Source organism: Fopius arisanus, unplaced genomic scaffold, assembly GCF_000806365.1.
Source record: "Fopius arisanus strain USDA-PBARC FA_bdor unplaced genomic scaffold, ASM80636v1 scaffold00050, whole genome shotgun sequence".
NCBI lineage: Eukaryota > Metazoa > Arthropoda > Insecta > Hymenoptera > Braconidae > Fopius > Fopius arisanus.
The window spans coordinates 871,368-894,760 of record NW_011887789.1 but is presented as its reverse complement, the minus strand read 5'-3'; the positions used below and the strand labels follow the sequence as shown (position 1 = coordinate 894,760).

Here is a 23,393-nt window from a genome sequence, read left to right as displayed (position 1 = left end):
TCATTTATTTGTGGCATATCGTTGAAATGCTAGCTTATCAAGATTATATTTTTTTAATGGATCTAATATTAAATTCTATTGCTCAACGTGGATATGAATAGAGAAAGATTGGTGCATTAATCATGTATCAAAAGATCGTTTGAAATTCATTGTATTTGCTAATATTTTACAAGCCGATGTACAGTGTGCCGGAATATTTAATTCTCCCCTTCATTATCTAAAATACATTTAATTCAGGCGCACACAATCACTCGCGGCTATTGTTTAACGTTCTGCGCTGCCTTCTTTGCTTTAATCAGCTCCACAAGTTCCTGTAAAAAATTCAATTCCATTATTAATGATACTCTTGGTAGTATTGAAAGGAGAAGAAAAAAAAAAACATAATCTAACATATATACCTTGTATCGTCTCATACAGTCCTTCTTAGTTCTACTAGGTATGCACCCAGCAATGAGATCCCACTTCTCAGGTCCTGTAGTAGTGGAGTAAGTCTTGAGTGCTTGTTCAAGAAGCTGCTGTTCAGCGGGTGTCCAGGGCTGATTGCCAACAATAGGAGGATCGAGCCTCTCAGTGACAGCGGGCATCCTCTCATCAATGGCATCTTTGCTCTTCTTTTCCGCAATAAAATTATCAAAAGCGTTTTTATTAGCCTGCTCCTTCATACTAGACTTGCTAAAATCCGTTGACTGCAAGTCCTTTGCTTTTGCAAGCACCTCCTTGGCATTTCTGGTAACGCCATTACTGGTATGTTGATTGATAAAATTGGCAACGACTTCCCAACGCTGATTAGTCCCAGCAGGAAAAAGATTGACAGCCTTAATCAACAGTTGAAGATCACCCTCAGCCCATGGAAACTGACAGCCCTTGATTTGTTTTTCGTGCGAATTGTTTCGAACATCTGAATAATTAATCACCTGAGCTTTCCTCTCAGCCTCTATTCTACTTTCAGTGTCAATAACAATCCTCAAAAAGCCATTCCTCCCGTCTCTCTGAATCTCCCTAGTGGCCTCTTCGAGCTCATTGAGCTTAAACAACTCGCAGAACTTCTCCACACACTCCATATGCCTTATACTCTCAGCAGGACTCTCGGAAAAATAATTCTGTGACTTGCACAGGTCCCTCAGACCCTTCCTCTCCTTCTTGAGGGCCTTCTTCTGCGCCTCTCGCTCCTGCTTCAAGGCATCCTGCCTTGCCTTCTCCTCGCTTTCTTTCTTCATCTTCTCCTCTCGCTCTTTCTCGGCAGCCTCTTTAATAAGCCTCTCCTCTTCCAATTGTCTGGCTTTGGCTGCCTCCTGTTTGGCTCGCTTTACAGCTGTCTTTTTGTCTTTATCCTCCTGTTGAAATTTCTTGATCCTGGGATCTGCGTTGTAAGCCACATCAACTAGAGTTCGAATTCTCAGCATCTCCTCCTTTTTTCGTTTTGCCCTGGTGGCTTTATTTTTCTTCTCAATCCACTTTCTCATGTCTCGATCCTGTCCACTCTCCTTGTCCTCCTCGTCGAGATAAGAGTACTCCCTCCACGAGTCAAAGTCATACCAGAATGAATAAAATCTCTCGACGTTATCCCGCGGGGTCTCTGGATCGCCAAGTTTTGGTACTGGTTGCTTTATCGACCACCTGGCATTCGCTTCAAATGCCTTTCCCATGGTCTCGTAGAACTCCACTTTGGCATCTTTCTCATCGGGAAGATCGTCATTGAAGAATGGGTCTGTACTGTCGTAACTTCGTCTCTTGACAGGGTTTCCCAGCATCTCCCAGGCCCGTGTTATGCATGTAAAGTAATCGTCGTCCGGGCGAATTTCTTCACCCATTGCTTTGCGCTTGTCTGGATGGTGTTTTAGAATTTTCTGCTTGTAGGCTCGCTTTATTATGTCCTCCGACGCCTCGAATCGCAGCTGCTTCAGTCCCAGGACTGCGTAGTGATCCTGATTCTTCCATTCTTTGGGATCGAGCGAGCGCAAGTACTCGAGATCGTCCTCTATGAGATTCTCTTCTTCGTCCTCGTCGTCTGTCGACTCGGGGCTCTTATTATTTATTGAGTTGCGCTCAAAGCGGATTTTCAAATGTGTCGTGTGAGTTATTGCATGGAGCACTACTGGCCCCGCCAACTGCACCTTTATTTTATGCACCTCTGAGGACATAACATTGAAATATTTACTTTGACAAATGCTTAACCATGTTTTATCAACATAATATTCCTGAAACTTTTTCATTTAGAGAGCGATAAAAATATTTACATATCTCCATTGAACTCTGAAATATTTTATAACCTCTGGATTAACATGAATACTAAAGGCAATCTAACTTACGTGAAATGGTATTGAATATGATGCACTCATGCTCCGGTCTCTCCTCCGGGGCAATTAGAGTCGTGTCCATGGGTGATGATTAGTTCAGATGAATTCACTCAATTTACCAACAATTTTTTAACAAAGCATGTATGTGGCTCACACAATGTACGATGAATGAGGTCTTATGCAGCCTGTTTGGCCTTGTGAGGTTAACTTTGCTTTAGTGCTCGAATGGAAGATTTTTTTATTTTTTTCCCGGGGATATGACGATACTACGCCCTCCCACTTTGTGGCTGAAAAAGAAAGTTCAGTTGCTAACACGCTCATCTGCGCCGATTTCCAAATTTCAATCCCCCACGAGCTCTACTTCAACCGTCCAAACCGTCTAATCTCCGAAAGACACGTCAAAGTTTTACGTGTCTCAACAATTTGCCTCCACCCAATATCAATTATATGATATACCATTTTGATAAAGTGGCCCTTTACTATGTCTGTTACCTCAAGTAGAGCATAACCTACTGAATAATCTAATACACTTTCTTGTGCACTTCCATTTATTAATCTAATGTTGCCATATATTTTGCTAACTATTTTAGTCCTCCAGGGCATTTATGCGGGTCCTGAGGAAGAACACGGTGTTAAATATGCAAGTAAATGTGAAGGTATGTGAACAAATATACTGAGAAAAATATTTAATTATTAACAATTATTTTTTGCATGGAAAAAATTCACTCGAATAAATTTATATTTCGAAAAATAACATTTATTCTCAACGTCTATTATTAATTTTCATGTTTTATATATTGGACTAGTTTGTAAAGTCCTGGCTCTTGAGCTTGAATCTAGGCTCAATGAAACTGGTAAGAGTCACGATGTCCTGGAACTCGGATACTCCCTGGATGATGTAGCACCGAAGAAGAAAAAGGAGTACAGGAAGTCGTAAGATCACTTTTCCATAGCATAGGGTTCCAATCAACATTGAATATCATTTCAAGTTGCAATTTATATTATCCCTGCTTCTACTTCATCTCAATTTACTCTACATTAAAGAAAAAGGGAATAATTTTTCAAAATTCTAGGGAATTGAGATTAGTAGAATCTCTGGAGAACGTCTGTGAGAGAATTCTTCAATACAACGTTCACAAAGAACGCCACGATAGCACCAGATTCGCAAAAGGAATGAGTCAAACATTCCAGACGCTTCACGGTCTAGTGTAATGCATCAACTCATTATTAATGACGATTTATCGACTTATTTAGAATTGATAAAGTGCATTAATATCATTACAGGGACAAAGGAGTCAAAGTGGATTTGGGAATACCATATGAACTCTGGGACTCGCCTTCCGCGGAAATTACAGATATGAAAACTAAGTGCGAAGATTTATTAGAGAATTATGAGACTGATATTGAAGTCTGGTATTATCTCAGTCCTGAGGAGAAACCTTCATTGGGAACGTAAGATCTTAAATTACTTTATCAAAATCTTTTATAATTGATTATCAATTATAGAACCAGTAACAAATGTTTTTTGTTTTTTGTGTTTTTTATTTTTTTTTTTTGTTATTTTTGTTTATTTCAAGGTACTTATGTGCGGAGAGAGCGCTGAGCAATGAGGACGCCTCGTGTTTGAGAGAAAAGGGAGACGTAGGTGCCTTGAAAATTGAGGGAGACAAGCCAAAGAAGAAGGAACAGAACGATAAAATGAAGAAAAAAAAGTCAGAAAAGAAAGCAAAGGCCAATAAACAAGAACTCTAATACGATTCTGCAATTCACCGAAAAAATCCAACACATTATGGAACTTGAGAGAAACCTATTCTTGACAATAATCGAAGATTATTCTTTTTCCTTGTTACCACGAGATCCGTGGCGCCGACCAAAAGAAAAAAAAAGAAAAAGCAACCTCTCATAATCCTTTTATTTACATGTGGACATTACTCTATCAAATTGTCAGGTTCTATTCAATTTGACTATTAATAAAAATTCGAAACTGCCGAAAGGGAAATAAAGTTCGTAATACTATTTATTGCATATCCAATGAATTATCCCAGTAAGAGAAAACAAGCACACAATCTAGTCCTCTTTTTTTTTCTCTCCCTTCGGAGGTCCTTGATATCTCCTCTTAGGTTTCTTCCCCCTCAGTACTCTTTGTCGTTCAATCTCCTCCTTGAAATCCTGGTGTTCGTCCCGGAAAAGACCGTATTCCCTCAGGCTCTTCATCAGCCATCCGATTTCCGGATGTCTAGGATAATACTCAACGATTTCAGGCCGTTTATTTATGGGTTTTTCACTGAACAGGGTGACGACTTTCATTGATTTATTATCAGTTGGTCTCAATACCTCACCGAAGATACGATTACTCAGACGATTCATTCGTTTTGCATAGCTCGTAGGTACCTTCGCCAAGTCTACGTACTTGGACATTATCCTGATATTTTCCTGTAGATAAATCATTTTTTTTACGGTCTCGTAAATAAGTAAAAGGTTATTCTTATACTTATTTTATATATTATTATCTATCTGTCTATTCTTATTTTATGAAAAAAAAACCATGTACTGGAAAATGTCATGGCAGAGAGCATGTACAAAGTGTCATGGACGGTAAGCCGACAAATGCATTCTCATGTGAACGTTTATGACGGCGGGGTATGTGTATTTGAGTCGATTTGGATTGATTTTAGCCTCCAATGAAGCAAAATTAATGCTACTTAAGCCAAGTCGGCAATATCAAACTAATAGAAACGTGATTTTTTTTTTTTTTAATATGAGAGGTTACCTCCTGCTCCAAACTAATTATTCATCAACAATTCCATTTATTCCAGTGATTCTTCCTACTAAAAAAAATACTTGTTTTCTGTTAATGGATTTTCTCTTCTGTTGATTGGATTTGATTTAGTGTTAATTGGACTTGGTTAAGGGTCACATGGGGGGAAAAAATTTAAGTGACTCCATATTAATTTTAAAATTTCAGTGAATACCAATTTCGTATCGCAGAAAATAACATTGAGCCCGTCGACTGGTCCCTCTGACAGCGGAACTGCTACTGAGGCAGTTACCGAGTCGACTTACGGCGGGCAGACAACCCCATTACGTGTGGTGCCCTCCCTCTCTTGGGGTGCAGTACTGCGATGCCGGTGGGGTCACTCAAACCCCCAGAACTGAGCCTCTACTTCAGTCAATCCTCTTTGATCTGGCGATTGGGCTACGCGGGCTACGCGGGCTACGCTCATGCGCCAATGCGTGGCGGTTCATTTGCTCTAGTTTCAAACTCATAAACAGTTCTCACCTCCATTTCTTCTCTATCCAACCACCAATTATTAATAATTAAATTAGCCCAAGAAAAAAATTGGATACAAAATAGTTGTCACTAGATGGTCATTCTGCTGAGTCTACACTTTTATTCTACCATAAAAAAAAACTAACTGATCCCATTTCATGCGCCCCTAATAATTCTCCGACAATTGTTCTTTGATGTTGAAGAGAGGTGTGAAAGCCTTAGGGGACAATGCAGCAAAGCCCTTTGAACATCAAAGAAACAATAAACCGTTTGATCCTCGGAAACAGCGGAAAAATCTGAAAAAAAACACCCTTTCGCCCTTTCACCCTTCCCATCTTCAGTCGATCCTTAAAACCAACATTACTAATCCCACCCTCCACCTCCACCCCCGCCCCCATTGTCGCCAATTGACAAACCATTAATAATCCATCCAAAAATCAGAAAAAGAGCTAAACAATTTATATCGATGGAGTTGATTATTATCCGAAGGGGTCTTCTGCATTCCCTCACAAGATGCCTCTCATCTTCAAAAACACCTTCCTCTCCCTCCGGTATGTCACGTCGGTCACGTCAGTAGGGCCAGGGCCGTTGGCGCCGTTTGACAGCTACTCAGGTCGAGTATCCCTGGAACACATCGAGGCGAAGGGGATTGAGGATTTGGGAGGATCTGCATAACACTTGGGAAGAATTTTCCAACTCGTGGATAAGTGGAGGATAAGTGAAAAATTTTCAAAATTATGAGATGTTGATTTGTTGACCCGGGGGTGGAAAAATCGAGAAGATTAACGATGAGAGCAGAGAGAGAGGAATTGCGGTACTACCACGAGAGTGACGGGGGCCCGTTTCTGAAGTGAGCCGACGTTGGTGAAGAGGAGTGAGACGAAGAGAGCGTTTCGTCGTGTGGAAAGGAGCCTCCTTCCATGGAATAACGAATAAGACGGAGAAAAAAGGAGTGAAAACATTGGTGGAAGAACGGAGAGGACTGGGACTGGAATGGACAGTCGAGGAGTTCGGGGAAAGGTAAAGACGGAGAAAACGAGACGGAATCGAAGGAGAACGCAACGGAACGACCTACGCGGAGTGGGAGGGAGCAAGGGGAGAAGTACGAGTAGCACGAGGAGAGGGAGAACCCGTGGAGGGAAAAAGAAGAGTGGGTAGTTGATGGCGACGATGTGCAACGGTGTGATGTTTGTTGGGCTCACGTTTTGTCTGTGATAACTAGGGGTATTTTTCACTTCCTAATAGACACTAAACCCCATTGAATATATCGACCCTCCCCTGATGGTGGCTCTTATCAGTGGCACGTGTAACGATGAATAATTGAAAAAAAAAAAGAAAGCTCGATGGCGAGGTGGTAGAAATGTTCAGTGGACCCCGAGAGTGTGTTCTGTGAGTGAGAAAGCGTTTGGTTTATTCTCGGGGATTTTTATTTAACTCTCGTACCATTAATTCCCTCATATCGTTCATATTATTCGTTGGGTTTTTTTAATGATATTGTGGTGATGAAGGAGTCTGAATGATGCTTGGTGGAATTATAAGGTGGAGAGGTATGCACAATCTTCATAGGTAGGAAGACGCCTCTGAAACGACAAGTAGTACGCGTGCCAACTGGTGCCAAACACGCTTGTATTTAGGGAGAGACATCGCCCTTGCCGTCGGCCAGGTAATTCATTCATTTTATATTGTTTAGAAAATATAAACTCAGCATTTGTTGATTTATTTTTGTAATGGAAGATTTATTGACGGATTTATTCACCATCAACTTAGCAACTCATTCTCGATTCGTTAAGATTTCGGGTTTATCTTTATAGAAGAGTCATTAAGGAGACGAACTTAATTTGTGCTGATTTGTATTGGATGTAATGATGAATAGAGGATTGAGAGGATAAAAGTGATGGCAGTGGTGGAAGAGGTTGAGGAGAGATACAGGCAAATAAAATCCTAATAACGAGTGAGAATAGTCGAGTGTGAAAATAATTATGTAGAGCAATAATTATAGCTGAGTGGTGTCTTTGGGCATGTCTAGCGACTCTCGAGCACGTGGTATGAAACGACGTGATGGCAATAGGGGGAGTTGAAACGGCTGACTGGGCGACAGTGGGGAATAAACCAGAATATATATACATACATATATACATAATCATCGTAAAAGACTTTTCACCGTCAATAGACTCAGTAGATCTCTATGAGTATGCTTTAGAAAACCACTAGATGTGGTTTTGTTGGGGGGTTACTTCACCGATTAGTCGGTTGATTAGTTGATAATTGGAGACGAACCCCTTGGGAGCTGAGGGTGTGTCACTCAATGAATGACTCAATGATCGAACTCAAAGGGAAGTACTCGTCATCAAAGTAAGAGGGAACGATTAACTTCAAACCTAGTGTTGCTTTGTCTGTGTCCAAGTAGGCCAGTTATGTCTGCTATTTCGACACAAACCGTCGACAAGCCAAAGCGCCCCATCAATTATCTTCCCCGGGGTAATGCTTTGCCTCGTTTATCGGCTCGTCGTCAGCCAAAGGGACATGGCAGGGCTAAATGTCGTCAAAGTGCCTTCCCAGTGGATTAACCTAAAAGCAACTTGACTCTAAACTCCTGACTCCTTTTGTTTCCTCCCACTTCCTCCTCAACAAATACAACTGTGGAGAGACGCAAAAAATGGGGGAGAACTGGCTTTTGCAACTACTCAAAGATTAATCGGCTGTTTTGTCAAGGATATTCTGGGGCTGTATACCCAAGAAAAAAAAAATACTCAAATTCCGAGTTCTCTACTCGAAAAATCATTCTTACCGAGGGGTCAATGGGGAAATTCTACTCGGCTCTTTTCATTCATTCTACTGAGTTTCCCCGACAATTGTGTAAACAATTCAGCCCCTAGCCGAATGGCAATTCCTGAAACTCGTCGATAAAAAAGTAGACATCCAAAATCAATTTCTACAATCAGCAATGTAACCTATCTATCTCACAGGGGGTATGAAAAAACGCATCTCTCCGTTCCCCTCAAACAACAACAAATCCAAATGAAAAGAGGAAAAATGCAATAAAAAATAATGTATATGGACGCGCGAGCCGAGACTCCTGAACGATAGTGTAGACTAGCAGCGTATAATGCGGGTTTATCAAGATCTCGCAATGCCAGCAGCGGAAATCATCAAAGAGTCCTTTGAAGTTTCGTTGTGTCCTCCTCGACTAGCTCGACCGTCTCTTTCCCACTCCGGCGGCATACTCGAATATACTCCGGGGCCGCTCGGGGCTTGGAGCTTGGAGCTTGGAGCTTGGGGCTTGGGGCTTGGGGCTTGGGGCTTGGGGCTTGGGGCTTAGAGCTTGGGGGGGATTGGAGCTTGAGGCTTGGCGCGACGCCACTTTATGTTCCCCCTCTCGAACCCCCCTTTCTACGTCACTTGCCCCCTCCCCGACCCCCCTCTCACTCTCACTCTCACTCTCACTCTACGGTATTCACCCTCTTACCCAGCGACCATATGTTTCTCTCGGATCGTACTTGGTCTTTTATGCCACAACTGCCCGTTCTGTGCCCCCCTTTTAACCTCCCTCGAATCGACATCGGTCAGTGTCGCAGACCATCTGAATTGCTGGCATTATGGAATCAGAGAAGTAAAAAATTACTTTGAAATCAAATGAGGCAAATGAAGGACATGTTCTTGAAATAAAAAATTGATTTTATCCTCTCAATTTTTCCGCCCTGCGTTTTCAATGGATATGGATCAGTGTCGCAAATTTCATAGTTTTCGAACAGAGACTGACCTTTGACAATAAAAACTTGAGGTACCACAACTTCCTTCCTTGCCCCATTCTGCAGTCATATTTCGGCCATTAAATAATGTTGTATTAATATAAAAAATTAACTGCTGATATAACAATCCCCCCCGCATTCATATTATTTGCGATTGTTTGGGGCATTTAATAGTTCATGTGGTGTTTAAGAAAGATTTCATGTACGTAAATTGTAGGATGATGATGATGATGATGATAATGATGATGATGATGATGATGATGATGGCGTGCAGAGGTGGTGGCGGTGGTGGTGGTGTTGGTGGTGGTGGTGGTGGTGGTGGCAGCGGTGGCAGGCGGTGGCAAGTCGAGCGGTGACGATGGGTCGGCAAAAGATGAAAGACCAAAGAGGCCCATAAGACCAACCTAAACTTGCCTTTCTTCCTTCTCTCCGCGGCACGCACACAATCACACCCCATGGCCTCCAGTAATGTTGAGAATTGACGGCTCGATATGCAATAAGCTTTAATATTTTCCATGCTCATCAGTGCAGGGGCACTTCTTCCACATTTATTAAATCATTTATTCCACTTTCCATTCGATTGAATGTCAAAGAAGACAGCGCCGTCCTTTTTATTTTTTCACTGAAACGTTATCTGCGAGGAGATAAGTTAATGCGTGTTTACTGATGATTCGAGTTAATCGGGTACATTTGATGTGGCTTTTTGAAATAAATGTTCAATCCCTTGGATTGATATGATCTCTATATACCGTTTTATTGGAATTTTTCTCAAGGTTTTTGGTTGTTATTGAATTTAGGGGAGAATTGACGACTGCAAATAGAAATATTGATGATCTTTTTCGTGTTTCATTTTGTTAATCGATATTTAACAAATTTTCCGAATTAGCTTTATCTTGTTAATCACTCCCTGAACAGCCATTAATTCAACGCGAACTCGAAGTACTTTAATAACTCATAATATTTGTGAAAAAATTTTTTTTACAAACGCTTGGCTTTTTTTTTTGTCATTAGGGGGAGTTAATATAAAAAAAAATGATGTGGGCCTAGGCTGGTGTGGTTGAAGTGGTGTCTTTTTATTCTCGTTTGAAAAAAAAGAAGCTTAAACATCTCGTCACCCGTTATAAAGGAGAGGAGTGAAGGTATTGGCATGAGTACAGTTGCAGGCTGGCCTGTGTTACTTTGCTGACTCTGTCGGTTTACTACGGGGCTTGACCAAGCGAGGCGTTCCGAAAACCTGTAATTACGGGCCCGGCAAACATCAAGCGATGCCGCCGCCGTACCAAGCCGCCATAGTCCTTATACTTGCTTTTTATTTTCCGCTTCTTTTCTCTTCTTTTCCCCGATGTGCCCCCTTGCACTCCCAGCCCCGCCGGTTTTCACTGACACTCGGCTTGGATACTCGCTTTTTTTTTCTTCTTCTTCTTCTTCTTTCTCTTCCTTTTTTCTCCTTTTTTCTCCTCTTGCTTTTGTTAGCATCTCAATATCTCCCTCTCATTTCCTCTCCTGCCCTGTCGGGGGTACACTTTACCTGCGTGTGCATAGACGCGCAGTCATTTCATCTCTTCTTCTACCTTCCTACCTTCTCCATCAGCATTTCCACCCCTTACTAAAAACTCCGCCACAAATTACATTAAACGTTATACGCGGTTAGACTACTCTTTTTAACAATCTCCATCAAAGCCGTGTTGCTCTTTATTTTCACTGTAAATTAAATAAATTAAAATGTTAGGATTTTTTCGAACCACTGGGGATTGAATAACTTTCCACAATTACATGAAATATATTTTGTCGCTTTGATCGTTCAATTGTTAGTTTAATTACTGGAGAATGTAGACGTTCTTTGGAGTTGGTGCAACTGAGGGTTGACATCACAGATGATTTAATAATCTGTCGGATAAATATCCTGGGTAATTTATCGGAGGAGGTGAGGCGTATTGGCTTCAATTCAATTTCACAATGAAGTTGAATTTACCAATACTTTCCAATAGTTAAGACTAATTTTGTTTCTGCAGCACCATTTCCCAAAATACCTTTTCAATTTTCCTCTAATTCTGATACAATTATCTTTTACAATTTTGACTTTTTTAATTTTATCATATAAAATTGTACAAGACTTGTTCAATGTTCCTCTTATCGTGTCAAAAACTGTTAAAATACTTCAGTACCTCAATTATCCAAAATTAGAAGAAAAAAAAACGACACTTTTCCATTCATACTGAACAACCCAAGCAATTGTTGTTACCAATTTTCCTCGAACGATGGCAGTGCACACTGGTCGGTAGAGTGGAAAACTGTCCGGATAGCTCATAAGAATGTATCGCCAGTATGATGTCCAGATCGTGGGATTGAAATGTCTCTTAAAAGAATCTCCTTGCATGAAGATACGGTGGTGTTTTACTGGAGTTTGTGTTGTCGGGGGTTCTAATTACCGCATTCATTGGGGAAAAAAATTGTGAAGGCATCCTTATTCAGAAGTGGCATCTAATCAACTGCGATGTTGTCGTAAGCTGTTGCATCTATGCGTATTTAACGGATTTAACCGACTGAACACAACATCCACCACAAACACAGTACAGCTCATATTTTACTTTTTATTTATTTTCCCCATTTATATTTGTTGCTCTCTGCCCTGATCTTCTTATCTCCTCCCCTTTGTAATTAATTATTGAAAACCAATGCCTTTTAAATATGCCCTCCGACGCCTTGGCTCCGTTTGAGGTTCGATTCACTGTTTTGTTTATTCAACAACTCACTCTCTCATCGTCATCCCATTATTCTTACAATGCAATGTTATTATAAAAAAATATATTCTGTTGTCAATTCCTCTAACCCCAACCCCTTCATCTACCCAACTGCATCCTCATTTTCCATCCACATCATTGCAATACAAATCCCCTTGAATTGTTTAAATTAAAGTGGTTAGGCACCAACAGCATCAACTCACCTAACTACAGAATTGTTAAAGGGTTAAAAAAATAATGAAGTATTACCACTTTGTCACTAGTTGAAGCACCCCTTTTAGGTTAAGCCCAGGAGCTCCTCATTTCCCTTGAAACATGTGATAAATAGCAAATGGTTTATTATTAATCAGTAGCATTGTTATAGAATTGTTCCAACAACGCCAAACAATCATCCAAATCCTTATTCTGGAAAATCTTCAAGTGATTTGATGGATTAGAGAAGAACTAGGTGAAGATTAGCCTAAGATTTGTTGCTATTTAGTTCTAATGTCAAGAGTAGTCGAGTGTAACAAAAAATTATCAACTTCCCTTATCTAGATGTAGTACAACAGTGGTTTACTAATCGATCATGCCGGATTGTTGGATTCTCCCTCTGTAAACTACCATTTGGCTCTCAACAGAGTGCTTCTGCGTGAATCATACCAGGATGCTGGCCAGGCTCAGTTTGATTCCAACCGTTCGACCGATAGTTTCGGTATCGTACATCACCATTAAGTCTTGAAAAATCAATCAGCATTTTTTCAAATGTGTTGGAAAATTCTCTAAATAATTAACTGAACTCCAGGCTCCCCTGAATCCTCTGTATTCATGTACAGAGTTACAGAGCAGTCATCACCTTTTGCACTCATTTAAAGTCATTAACTTTAACATTAATTTTATTTGTGAAGTTATCCAAGAGAATTCATACACCATGGTACGTAGAAATCATTGATATTTTACTGAGAAATCGGTGCAGACTCTTCTATTCCGATTTTTTTCACTCTATTCCGTTCATCCAAGTGGATGCGATCGAATATGACAGCCGCTCTATTCAACTAATGGAATCATAATTCCAGGGGTCATATTTCCAAGTTTTCATTCATAAACTTCCATTGTTTTATTCTCTACTCTTGCATTGTTCTTGCCTTCTGCTCTTCATCAATCATGCCTCAGCTTTGAGTAGATTTTGACACTCATCTCGTGTTGGTTGTTGCTTTTGAATTTGGAAAAGGAGGTTGTTGAGGTGTTGATGAGCGTGAGATGCAACAGTGTCGATGCAACAGTACTCCACTTGTTTCGAAAAACCTCGAGTATTTCTCTAATCTACAACCTGTAGCATGTATAAAATACCCTCCAGAAAATATGCCAATTTTTTGGGTAGATTCCCGGGGGTTTTTTTTTTCTTTCTCTCTCCGAGTCATTTGGCACATCACTTCCCTCAATTTTGAGTATAACATTCAATAGATTTTGCTTTAAGATTTTCAACGATCAATACAAGAGACAAAGAGGTAAAAAGTTCATTCTCAGTACACCAATGGGAATACATCGAAGATGAAACTTGGTGCGCAGTCCAAAAAACCCATTAATGCTACACCCATTGTCCAGTACTACAGCAGCAATAGGGCCAAAGCCACCCCAGCCATTTTTTTCAAAATACTCTGGGGCAGAGTATATTTATAATTGGTTATGATTCATACTCATAACCCATAGAATTCATATAAAATACTCGAGAGCCTTTTGTTATAGCATACCATGTACCAATCCAAATCTGTTGCTGCGCAGTAACAGGGATCGATAACCATTTTAAAAGCCAGACTGGCATCAACCATCGCAGAGGGGTGTATTTCCACTTAAAATCAATCTATCCATCGTCCAAACACTCAATCCGAATTTTCAGCAAAATTTCATTGTTATTTGTTTAAATAATCCAACTTTTAGACAATTATCATAGCTATGCTACATCAGGGGATTACCACATCGAAGGTTTAATATTTTTTAATGAGGAAAATCCTTTGTTGTTTCAGATTTGGACTAGCCATGTCCACTAGGAAGCGAAGGGGATTAAAATCTAGTATAAAAGTTGAAATAGTCATAAATAGCTATGACAGATAGGATGAGTGGAAGTCGGAGGAGTGAAGTACGTTGCTTCAATGAGAACTCTCCAAGGCCTCCCGTACCTGGTAAGATTAAAGAAAAATTCTTTATTTGACTTATCGAGTCGTTTTTGGGGCAATTAGCAGAGGACCAAACGGTCGGTTGGAAATTGTCATCATTTTATTCGCATCATTTGAATGGTACGCCAGGTGAATCTTCATCATCTTGATGGCTTTGCTGATGCACTTCTGTACTGGGCACCACGCAACGCTGTCTGGCGGGAGTTTTTGAATCGATGGCGTTGCGCGTTCACCACGCGGCGTTGTGTTTTTCCATTTATTTGATTCTCTCGCACGGAAAAATAGATTCAGTGACAATTGCGGTTGTGCAATTTCAATTTATATTTCTAGTGTTTGTTTTTATTATTGAATATTTAATTGCCATTTGCAGGAGAAGAAACTGGAGGATATAATATTGGAAGAATACCTCCGCAGAGCCCTGCTCTAACACCTAGACGCTCGTTATTGGCTCGCTCCTCCAGTGGCATCTGCGATGCTTCAGCACCGATGGGATTCGAACCCGAGGGCTGTTGCGATTCGTCGATCATGGAGACCAATTCACCACCCGCTTGTCTCAGATGGGCGACCAACCTCAATTCGCTGCTGCAGGATAGGGAGGGACTGCAGTTGTTTAGGAAGTATTTGGAACAAGAGGGAACATCACACGCCAATCCTCTTGATTTCTATTTTGCCTGCGAAGGTCTCAATCAGGAGCATGATAAGGATAAGGTCCATCAGTTGATCAAGGCTATCAATAGACGGTAAGTTTTTGTTAAATAGCTCTTTATCTGAGAGAAGTTGTAAAATTTCTCTCACGATGATTACTTAATCAATTAATTTTGACTTGATAGGTTTCTTCAAAAAACACAATTGGCGATCCCCGAGCACATACGGAAGGAGGCGAGTCGTCGTGTAAAGGAAGGGAGAGCTGACAAAACAGTATTCGACGCTGTGCAGCACGAAGTCGAGCGTGTTATAAAGGAAACTATTTATCCAAATTTTCTAAGTTCAGAAATTTATTTGGGATATGTATCGTCATGTCAAAATGCCGATTCTGCTGGCTGTCCAAGCTCCACGTCGAGCCGAGAGATGTCAATATCGTGTGGGCCAGCTCTACTGCCAACTCTCCATGAGGATGCTGAATTTTTTGCTGGACATTATTCCCATTCAGCGTGTGGAACACCAGGTGAATTAAGACTGACTAGGGATGTCCTTATGAGGACACAACAGACTAGAGCAATGGATCTGAGGCCTAAAACTGAGGCACTTGCTGGGTAAGTCTATTTCTTCTTTAACATTTTTTTTTCTCACAATTTGCATCTTGCATTAGTCACCCTGATTCGTATTTTGAATGTATTTTCTCATTATTTCATTGTTTGATCTTTATTTTTATTTTTTGATTAATTTATATTTTTTTCCTTTGGTGTTGTGTCGTTCCTTTGAATAGAATGTACTTGCACCCTACGACTAGTCCATACCATATGCGATCCCGAGCACCTCTTCAGTATTCGTCATATAATCCAGTATCGCGACAGGACTCAGAGTTGCAGAGTTTGAGCAGTGATGCCAGAACTGAATCTGACAATTTGTCGTTGACTGATAACTCAGTGTAAGTATATATTCTATTAAGTGATTTTTAATTTCCTCATTGACGTCGTAATTACGGAGCTGAAAGATTGAGGCAAGTATGTGGGTAAATGATTTCATGCGTTCTGTGTTATTTTTTTTTTTCTATAAGAATTGAAGTATATGCAGTGTGGAATTTTTTATTAAATATTATTATGAAAATTGTACATTGAACATCATAATCTCTGTGGCCATTGAAGTAAAAAAGGATAATTTCTTATTCTTTTACAGAGATGGAATGTCAATAGGACGATCGAGAAGTGTAAGAAGACATGGACGTGAATCCAAAGCATTGAGAACTATGGGGCCCATCCATAGTGATCCAACTCTCTACACAGTAATACCAAGAACGCAACGTGTAACCAAGGACATATGTGTACCAACGGATCCAGCTGTATTGGGACCGATTCTCATTCAGAAATTAGAAGCAGTGAGACGTGAGCAGGAGAACGAGGAGAAGCTAAACAGGCATCTTCAAGAGGCTGACTCGATCTGCATGAATTCTATGGAGGGCCCCCCATCCAGTGCCCTAGCTGATGCACTTCGTGAAAAGCTTCAGATTGAGGACGACGATCAGGCCATTCTAGATCAGCATGTGTCGCGTGTTTGGTCAGATCCCACCCCCTCGAGATCACCGAGGTTCGAGTCACCCAGGGGACACTCGCCAGAACGTTGTAAAAGAAATGTATCAACGCACAATTATACACGGTCTTATAAACAGCGAAAGGAAAAGGATGTGTTTTCTACATTTTCTGCTGATAGCGGTAATATCCATGACTTCCCAGAGGGCAGTGATTTGGCTACTATGGGCTCTTTTAGCTCCTTGGGCTCGCATATTCCAAAGTCCAAGTCTGTTCCTTCAGAGTATGCTGATTCTTTGCATAAACCTGAGCTTTATTATCAAGGTTTGTTTATCATTAAACTTAATTTTATTTAGTAAATATTTTATATTATCAAATTGAAACAATGAATTGGTACGATTTTCATTTTTACAGGTCACGATCAGAGATTCAGGAGAGCAGACATGTCCAGGAGATCAGCGACCAAGAAATCCATGACAGAATTAACCGACAGTGGGGTGAGTGTTGTTAGTGATGTACCTCCAGTGCCAGTAAGCAAGGAGCATCGTCTTCACGCGTGGTTGAATCAGAATGATAAGAAGGGCGATGGCAAACATCATCGACATGGAAAAAAATACGGCTCTAGGAGTGGCTCGCTGGAGAGAGCCGGTAGGGAGTCCTGGGGAGTTCCTTCACAGCCGTTTGTCACTGATCCAGGAATGCCACCTCTTCCACCTCCTAATACTGTAAGTTCGGACCACAGAAAAATCTTAATTAGACATGTACCATTGAATTAATCATTCATTATTTATTAATTTATTATTTAGGCCATGCAACTGGAAGAAGCCAGACGACGACTAATGGAGGAAGACCGAGCACGCGGTGGTGCAGGGAGTATTATCGCTCCATCAAGCTCTGGTGCTACTAGTAGAAGATATCCTACAGCTCCTTCCAATACATCCACTCTGCGCAAGAAACAGGATACGGGTGATTTTACCACCGCAATATTCTCATTCTGCGATGAGAACGTACCCTACAGAATAAAAATCCCAGGGCATAATGTGACACTCAAGCAGTTTAAAGAGTATCTTCCGAAGAGAGGCAGCTACAGGTACAAAGCACAGATGAATAAATCAATAAATGTCAAACTTTTCAGTGAAATAAATGGATAACTATAAATTCTGTTCAACGAATAAAATTTAATGGCTGTATTTTGATTTTTATCCCCAGGTATTTCTTCACAACCGAATGTGAAGATGTCGATACAAAAATTATTCAAGAAGAGATCACCGATGACACAGAAGTGTTGCCACTTTGGGAGGGCAAGATAAAAGCCCAAGTCAAGGCCCTCGAATAGAACTCCACCTCTCGTCCATACACAGCCGATCAAAAAATGCAAATCATTATTTATTATCAAACTGTACAGTATATATACACATATATTTTTTTGTTTACACGTTCATAATGATTTGAAGTGAGGATGCCCAATGACATGTCATTATTTCTCATTTCTTATCTTTTATTTCATAAATTTTTAAGAAATTATTTTTAGAGATCCATCGAGCCAAGTAGGATCACAGCATACTTCTACTCATATATATATATATATATATACATATATATATATATATATATATATTTTTTTTTGTTTTTTTAATCAAATCGGAGGCTTCCCACTGTCTTTATTTCCGGCCGAATGTACAAAATGAGTGCGAAGTAGATTTTTCGCCTTTATAAGGCACTAGAACTTGAAATACGCAGATTAGCTGGTAAACTTTTTTTTTTTGTAGGAAATAAGATTGAGGTGAATATTACGTATATCATTATGTATATTTATCACAAAAATATTATACAATGATATACATGTTGCGTACGTAATATTCAACGATTGAAATTGAATGGATTGACGTGAGAGAACGGGATTTATAAAAATTACGTGCCAGAGGAAAACAAGAATAAAAGTCATGGGATAAAATTTATGAGTGCAGAATGTGCAGATAAATTTCAAAAATAATAGTTAGATAAAACGATGGGTTATGTGAATGGGCAGCCTCAGGGGGAAAACTGATCAATTACATCATGATTGCTCAGAGATCATGAAGTTTTTTTTTTTTTTTGGGAGGCTAAATATTGTGCCTTTTAGGATAAGAGTTGAATTAAGACTTAGTAAGAATACAAATCGATGAAAATAATTACAGAAAATTTTCAAATTTCACTAATTCAGGGAATTCAACAGTCTATAAGAATTTTATTGATTTTCGAGGGGAATTAATTTGTACCTTTGCTGCATATCGATTTGAAGACGTTTTAAATACTTTTAAATTTTATTGGTACAATTTTTTTTTTATTTTCTGGCTTATTGTATTCAGTGTACAATAGAGTATTATTGCATTTTATTATCGCATTGTGAATCTATTTGGTTAGTAAAAATGACAGCGAAAGTTAACAGTCAATTCGTCAATGACCCCAGACTTAGGTATTAAATGAAGAATGGCCTAATTGTGGGCCTCCATTACAGTCTCATGACAGTTCATTACAGTTTCTATTTCTTCGAGCTTCCAATTTGTTTCCATTGTTTATGATGATGTCCAGATTAAAGTTGTTTGCGATTTAGGAGGCGAATCAACGAACAAACTCTTCTATGTCAAATTTTTAATCTGACACTTATTTATAGTGAGGTTATCGTAAAATCATGTTTTTTACTCACTGATTAATAGTAAAACATTGTTCAAGTGTTTCTGTATCTCACAGATGAATTGATTTTTTTAATGATGAAACAAGATATTTCAATACATTTACCTATTATTTTTTATTATTAATAATATCCTGATTATTAATTATTGTATAGAGAATGGATGGGGAGAGAACCAATTGTCAGAACAAAGTGATGAAATAATAATGATGCAGCGATTTTCACCATATTTAAATGGAAACTGAGTTATTTATTTCGCAGACATATTCAGCCCTTTTCAGTTTGTTTTTGTGACTTTTTCGTGCATCAAGATGACGAGAGTTTATAAAGAAGAATTTCGAAATTCTCTGGTGGAAATTGCTTCTCATGTAGTCCACATTGCCTCACCTCATGGTAAAATGATTGCAATATTACCCATAATTGAACTAGTGAAGCTGTTAAACATACTCATTGCAATATTTCGATACATTACAATAGACCGAGTGAGAATAGTCGAATGGTGCAGAAGACTTGCAGGAATTTCTTCTGATAATATAAACGACGCGAAGAAACGAAATGATTACATTCAGCTACTGAAAATAATGGTCCGGGGGGGACAACTGCGTGGAATATTCCGACGATCTTTACCTGGAGAGAAAATTCCTCCACTCGGTGAAGCAATTGGAATTAATCTTATTGAGGAAGTATCTAAGGATTTGCCGAGGCCAGGACCGATTGCTCCTGTTATCTCCAAAAAAACTCTGGATGGCACAGCTTATATAGCCATTAATAAAATTCATGATAAAGGATTACTCTGCTACATGGCTGTTACACCTGATGGTACAATCGATGATTCAGAGGATGATGACAATTCACCCATTGCCGTAGCAAAAAAATAAATCATCTCGACAATTATTTAACATTATTTCCCTTCCTTCCGATGTTTTAACTTTTATCTTGTTGAGCGTATAAAAACGAGTTAGCCCTCGTGGACTGATTTTCGATTTTTTCATTTTTTGAAAAATTTCCCCTTGAAAAATTTTCAAAAAAAATTCACCATCCACGCAATAATGAAAATTACAAGAAAAGGTGAACGGATCTAAGTTGCGTATCGCCCGTAGATCCGAAATGAGGGAGAATGAGTCCTCGTGGAGTGACTTTAAGATTTTTCACTTTTTGAAAAGTTGATACGGGAAAAATTTTTTGAAAAATTCACTAACGGCGCAATAATGAAAATTCCCGGGAAAAGTCAAGAGTTCTGAGTAGCGGAACGACCGCGGATCCGTGAATACCTCCTCAATTGTCATGCTCTCCTGATACTTTTTTGAAAATTTCGAAGTTTTCAATTTCAAATGACATTAACCCCGTCCAGTGGTCTGTCTGACAGCGGGACTGCTACTGCGGCAGTCTGCTACCGAGTCTGCTGAGGGGCAGTCACCCCAGCATAGCGTGTGGCCCCCTCTCTCCCTTGGTGTGCAGTACTACGATGCCTTTGGGGTCACTCAAACCCCCAGAATTGAACCTCTACTTTTGTCAATTTTCTCTGTCCCTAAGTCTCAAGCCATCTTGCCCGTAAGATGACAATGCAAAATTATTTAGAGGAGAAAAAGCGTAAAGCTGCAAGTTCTGAACGCGTTTACTCATTCGTTTATACTTGATGCTTAATTACGGAATGGACGGGAAAAGATCGATGAAAATGGTAAGTATGGATTTTTTATTTTCCAGTTTACATGGGTTATCTCTCTCCTGTTCCACTTGGGGTAGACATATGTTTACGTCAAAACATTGACTGGCTGTTGACATAACCTGTTCTCTCTCGAATTTCTTCTTGTCATCCACACAGAATGAAAATATTAAGATGGTTGCATTTCTTTCATATTCACAGGATCCGTTGTCACCAGGTCCATGTTTGGACATCAGCGATGACGATCTCGTCTCCATATCCGTCCGGGACTTAAATCGACAATTGAAACTGCGTGGATTGTCCCGAGATGAAATAGTTCGCATGAAGCAACGCAGAAGAACTCTAAAAAATAGGGGGTATGCTGCAAGCTGCAGGATTAAGAGGATCGAGCAAAAGGACGAACTGGAGACAGAGAAGTCACAGGAATACAGGGACATGGAGAACATGCAGGACGACAATAACAGGATGAGAGAAGAGGTCGAATCAACGCACGTCAAATTTATGGCCTTGAAAAAATTTGCAATGGAACAGAATATTCCCATTCCGCCTGAATTGGAGACGCTCTAAACAACTCGATAATAATATTAAGTTATTTTCAATAATCATCGCAATCGTTGCATTTGCATTGTCTTCTCTATGGAGAAAAAATCTACCCATTGATTAACTATTCAATGAGAAACAGAAGTATTCTTAATATTAAACGGTGCTGGGGAGGAGTTCATTAGCTATCACTTAGAAAACACAAGACTTGGATATTTAATTTATGTGTTTCATTATATTCATCAAGAATTCATCAAAATACGAATTAACTGGCTAACTACGTGTACATTTATTGAGTTGCCCAGTAACCTATACTTCTGCTTATCTGTGGTGGAATTGGGAAAGCTGAAGTCCTCAGGAAATGACATTAATCGTGAGACTTCTTTGGGAGTGAAGTACCTCAGCCTCAAATTCCTTATCAATTCCAACCGTTCCTCAGGATCTTCCGTATTTTCGATTATACTAATGGATTCATCAACTCTAGATTGAGGCAAGGGGGAGTAAACTGAGCCAGTTCCCTCTGCATATCTGGAATAAGCCTTTGTGAAGCAACAGGAACCAGCGGAGTCGGGACCCCTCACGTCCAACACGTTCAAACGTTTTTGCACAGTTTCTTCTGATAAAACATATCTTTCCAATTTATTTTCATCGGTTTCATCATCCTCTAAAATATTTTGGATTCTCAGAAGATTAATTTTATTCAAAGTTGGAAGGATTTTGCGGATACTTTCAGGGATGTCTTGAACTAATGACGAGTCATCGAAAAGGAAATTCAGATTTTTTCTCTTAGCTATGAGATAGTATCTTTTCCTACTGTTAGGAATCCCAAATTGATTGGGGCTTAGGATTAACTCTTTATAGTTGAATGTATCCTGTATTGTCTGGATTAGGGAGTCTCGAGTCTCTGATTTTTCGAAACCCATGACGTTTTCCATCAGAATGACTTTGAGAGTCTCGAGGTGTTTTATGATTTTTAGGACTTGGAATAGAGAACACGTCCTGCGGTCGTTTTTGTCTTTCTGTAGTCCGAGTCGTGTGAACGGCTGGCAAGGAGGACTCATGAGTATTCCCTCAATATTCAGTTTTTTTAGCTCCTCAGGAGAAATGGACTCGATATTTCGACTAATAATTTTGTCTGAGGGGAAATTATAACGATATACTTCGTTGGCTACGGTGTTTATGTCAATGGCTGCGATTATTGTGCCATCAGCTTCGCTTTCTGTAACAGAATTTTTTAGATTTATTTAGGTGGTCCAGATTTAATGTCTAGGTCATTGCTGCAAATATTATGAAAATACCTTTTAATGCATAATGCATGCCTCCGATGCCACTGTACAATTCAATAATTCGCATTGTCGTCAAATTAAGAAGAATTAAAAAATAGCGCGACCTTCGGTGTTGCAAGAACTTGGACTGGTCGCTAGTAAACTATCAATTAGGGGTAGGGTTATGGCTTGGATGCGCCCAAAGAGGATTGACTAAAGTAGAGGCTCAGTTTTGGGGGTTTGAGTGACCCCAGCGGCATCGTCGTACTGCACCCCAAGAGAGGGAGGGCGCCACACGCAATGCTGGGGTGTTTTTTTTTTATTAACCAAGTTTTTATTGCAATGCTGGGGTGTCCATCAAGTTGACGGAATGAATTTTATTCTCTGCTGTACGAATGCTGTTTGTTTTTCATTTGTTTAACTGAAATTTAGCCGACTGTAGCGCGTGCGGAAGAGGGAAACCACATCTTGTGGAATTTCAATGAAAAAAATTATTCAATATGTTGAATATATACCACTAATGAATTTATAAATTTAAATAAGCGCGTTGTCCTAGCGGTAACGTGCTCGACTGGTACGCCGGCGGCCCGGGTTCAATCCCGGCATCATTAATTTTTTTTTTTTTTTAATAATTCCAATTTTTTTTTTGTTAATGGCAAATCAATTGAAATATCGTTTAAAAACTGAATATTTGAAAATCGGAAAGATATCCAGTAAAATTGAAAAATTAGCAATTTTTTAAAACGATACTTTTGCAACATATATACTCCTAAAGAAATTATATTGTTATAATAGTTCGTTATCCTAGCGGTAACGTGCTCGGCTAGCACGCCGACGGCCCGGGTTCGATCCCGCCG

At 39.7% G+C, this 23,393-nt stretch overlaps 7 protein-coding genes and 1 long non-coding RNA gene across 12 annotated transcripts; 4 read left to right on the top strand and 4 right to left on the bottom strand.

The window, feature by feature from the left end:
- Positions 1 to 135: 135 nt before the first annotated feature.
- LOC105267848 (dnaJ homolog subfamily C member 2) lies at positions 136 to 2,509 on the bottom strand. Its single transcript, XM_011306969.1, has 3 exons — positions 2,310 to 2,509; positions 399 to 2,131; positions 136 to 311 (listed from the first exon to the last, which is right to left on the bottom strand). Exons 1-3 carry the CDS (start codon positions 2,377 to 2,379, stop codon positions 258 to 260), a joined length of 1,857 nt encoding a protein of 618 aa, XP_011305271.1. The 5' UTR covers positions 2,380 to 2,509; the 3' UTR covers positions 136 to 257.
- A 102-nt stretch (positions 2,510 to 2,611) lies between these two features.
- On the top strand, positions 2,612 to 4,140 carry CNPYb (protein canopy b). The gene is made up of 5 exons (XM_011306966.1): positions 2,612 to 2,953; positions 3,104 to 3,230; positions 3,371 to 3,505; positions 3,582 to 3,749; positions 3,875 to 4,140. Exons 1-5 carry the CDS (start codon positions 2,857 to 2,859, stop codon positions 4,047 to 4,049), a joined length of 702 nt encoding a protein of 233 aa, XP_011305268.1. The 5' UTR covers positions 2,612 to 2,856; the 3' UTR covers positions 4,050 to 4,140.
- Positions 4,141 to 4,296: 156 nt separating this feature from the next.
- On the bottom strand, positions 4,297 to 5,304 carry mRpS33 (mitochondrial ribosomal protein S33). 2 transcript variants are annotated; one of them, XM_011306964.1, is made up of 2 exons: positions 5,270 to 5,304; positions 4,297 to 4,730 (listed from the first exon to the last, which is right to left on the bottom strand). In XM_011306964.1, exon 2 carries the CDS (start codon positions 4,713 to 4,715, stop codon positions 4,365 to 4,367), a length of 351 nt encoding a protein of 116 aa, XP_011305266.1. In that variant the 5' UTR covers positions 4,716 to 4,730; positions 5,270 to 5,304; the 3' UTR covers positions 4,297 to 4,364. The 2 variants fall into 2 exon arrangements, with proteins under 2 accessions (XP_011305266.1, XP_011305267.1); XM_011306965.1 differs by lacking the exon at positions 5,270 to 5,304 and adding an exon at positions 5,068 to 5,263.
- Positions 5,305 to 6,158: 854 nt separating this feature from the next.
- LOC105267844 (axin) lies at positions 6,159 to 19,297 on the top strand. Of its 4 annotated transcripts, none has more exons than XM_011306960.1 (9): positions 6,159 to 7,231; positions 14,062 to 14,217; positions 14,582 to 14,951; positions 15,042 to 15,464; positions 15,638 to 15,799; positions 16,048 to 16,721; positions 16,812 to 17,122; positions 17,204 to 17,487; positions 17,607 to 19,297. In XM_011306960.1, exons 2-9 carry the CDS (start codon positions 14,139 to 14,141, stop codon positions 17,731 to 17,733), a joined length of 2,430 nt encoding a protein of 809 aa, XP_011305262.1. In that variant the 5' UTR covers positions 6,159 to 7,231; positions 14,062 to 14,138; the 3' UTR covers positions 17,734 to 19,297. The 4 variants fall into 4 exon arrangements, with proteins under 4 accessions (XP_011305262.1, XP_011305265.1, XP_011305264.1 ...); XM_011306962.1 differs by lacking the exon at positions 6,159 to 7,231 and adding an exon at positions 11,642 to 11,819; XM_011306961.1 differs by lacking the exon at positions 6,159 to 7,231 and adding an exon at positions 11,642 to 11,887.
- On the bottom strand, positions 10,814 to 11,451 carry LOC105267843 (uncharacterized). The gene is made up of 3 exons (XR_892288.1): positions 11,348 to 11,451; positions 11,091 to 11,204; positions 10,814 to 11,018 (listed from the first exon to the last, which is right to left on the bottom strand). It is a non-coding gene; the product is annotated as an uncharacterized lncRNA (long non-coding RNA).
- A 67-nt stretch (positions 19,298 to 19,364) lies between the features above and the next one.
- LOC105267842 (uncharacterized) lies at positions 19,365 to 19,951 on the top strand. The gene is made up of 2 exons (XM_011306959.1): positions 19,365 to 19,461; positions 19,546 to 19,951. The coding sequence occupies exons 1-2, from the start codon at positions 19,380 to 19,382 to the stop codon at positions 19,944 to 19,946; spliced, it is 483 nt and encodes a 160-aa protein (XP_011305261.1). The 5' UTR covers positions 19,365 to 19,379; the 3' UTR covers positions 19,947 to 19,951.
- Positions 19,952 to 20,579: 628 nt separating this feature from the next.
- Positions 20,580 to 21,465, top strand: maf-S (MAF bZIP transcription factor K). The gene is made up of 2 exons (XM_011306958.1): positions 20,580 to 20,746; positions 20,933 to 21,465. The coding sequence occupies exons 1-2, from the start codon at positions 20,705 to 20,707 to the stop codon at positions 21,296 to 21,298; spliced, it is 408 nt and encodes a 135-aa protein (XP_011305260.1). The 5' UTR covers positions 20,580 to 20,704; the 3' UTR covers positions 21,299 to 21,465.
- A 21-nt stretch (positions 21,466 to 21,486) lies between these two features.
- Mt2 (methyltransferase 2) lies at positions 21,487 to 22,723 on the bottom strand. Its single transcript, XM_011306957.1, has 2 exons — positions 22,570 to 22,723; positions 21,487 to 22,490 (listed from the first exon to the last, which is right to left on the bottom strand). The coding sequence occupies exons 1-2, from the start codon at positions 22,622 to 22,624 to the stop codon at positions 21,514 to 21,516; spliced, it is 1,032 nt and encodes a 343-aa protein (XP_011305259.1). The 5' UTR covers positions 22,625 to 22,723; the 3' UTR covers positions 21,487 to 21,513.
- Positions 22,724 to 23,393: the final 670 nt, after the last annotated feature.

What these genes read in the sequence shown, in the direction of transcription:
- LOC105267848 (XM_011306969.1), bottom strand. Translation starts at nt 2,379, where the DNA reads ATGGACACGACTCTAATTGCCCCGGAGGAGAGACCGGAGCATGAGTGC. An exon ending in CATATTCAATACCATTTCAC is followed by an intron (nt 2,132 to 2,309) that starts GTAAGTTAGATT and finishes TTATGTCCTCAG; the next exon opens with AGGTGCATAAAATAAAGGTG. An exon ending in ACTGTATGAGACGATACAAG is followed by an intron (nt 312 to 398) that starts GTATATATGTTA and finishes AATTTTTTACAG; the next exon opens with GAACTTGTGGAGCTGATTAA.
- CNPYb (XM_011306966.1), top strand. Translation starts at nt 2,857, where the DNA reads ATGTTGCCATATATTTTGCTAACTATTTTAGTCCTCCAGGGCATTTAT. An exon ending in AAAAAGGAGTACAGGAAGTC is followed by an intron (nt 3,231 to 3,370) that starts GTAAGATCACTT and finishes TCAAAATTCTAG; the next exon opens with GGAATTGAGATTAGTAGAAT. An exon ending in CAGACGCTTCACGGTCTAGT is followed by an intron (nt 3,506 to 3,581) that starts GTAATGCATCAA and finishes ATATCATTACAG; the next exon opens with GGACAAAGGAGTCAAAGTGG.
- mRpS33 (XM_011306964.1), bottom strand. Translation starts at nt 4,715, where the DNA reads ATGTCCAAGTACGTAGACTTGGCGAAGGTACCTACGAGCTATGCAAAA.
- LOC105267844 (XM_011306960.1), top strand. Translation starts at nt 14,139, where the DNA reads ATGACAGATAGGATGAGTGGAAGTCGGAGGAGTGAAGTACGTTGCTTC. An exon ending in ACCTGAGCTTTATTATCAAG is followed by an intron (nt 16,722 to 16,811) that starts GTTTGTTTATCA and finishes TCATTTTTACAG; the next exon opens with GTCACGATCAGAGATTCAGG. An exon ending in CTCTTCCACCTCCTAATACT is followed by an intron (nt 17,123 to 17,203) that starts GTAAGTTCGGAC and finishes TTTATTATTTAG; the next exon opens with GCCATGCAACTGGAAGAAGC.
- LOC105267842 (XM_011306959.1), top strand. Translation starts at nt 19,380, where the DNA reads ATGACGAGAGTTTATAAAGAAGAATTTCGAAATTCTCTGGTGGAAATT. An exon ending in CCACATTGCCTCACCTCATG is followed by an intron (nt 19,462 to 19,545) that starts GTAAAATGATTG and finishes ACATTACAATAG; the next exon opens with ACCGAGTGAGAATAGTCGAA.
- maf-S (XM_011306958.1), top strand. Translation starts at nt 20,705, where the DNA reads ATGCTTAATTACGGAATGGACGGGAAAAGATCGATGAAAATG. An exon ending in GGAAAAGATCGATGAAAATG is followed by an intron (nt 20,747 to 20,932) that starts GTAAGTATGGAT and finishes TCATATTCACAG; the next exon opens with GATCCGTTGTCACCAGGTCC.
- Mt2 (XM_011306957.1), bottom strand. Translation starts at nt 22,624, where the DNA reads ATGCGAATTATTGAATTGTACAGTGGCATCGGAGGCATGCATTATGCA. An exon ending in CATGCATTATGCATTAAAAG is followed by an intron (nt 22,491 to 22,569) that starts GTATTTTCATAA and finishes ATTCTGTTACAG; the next exon opens with AAAGCGAAGCTGATGGCACA.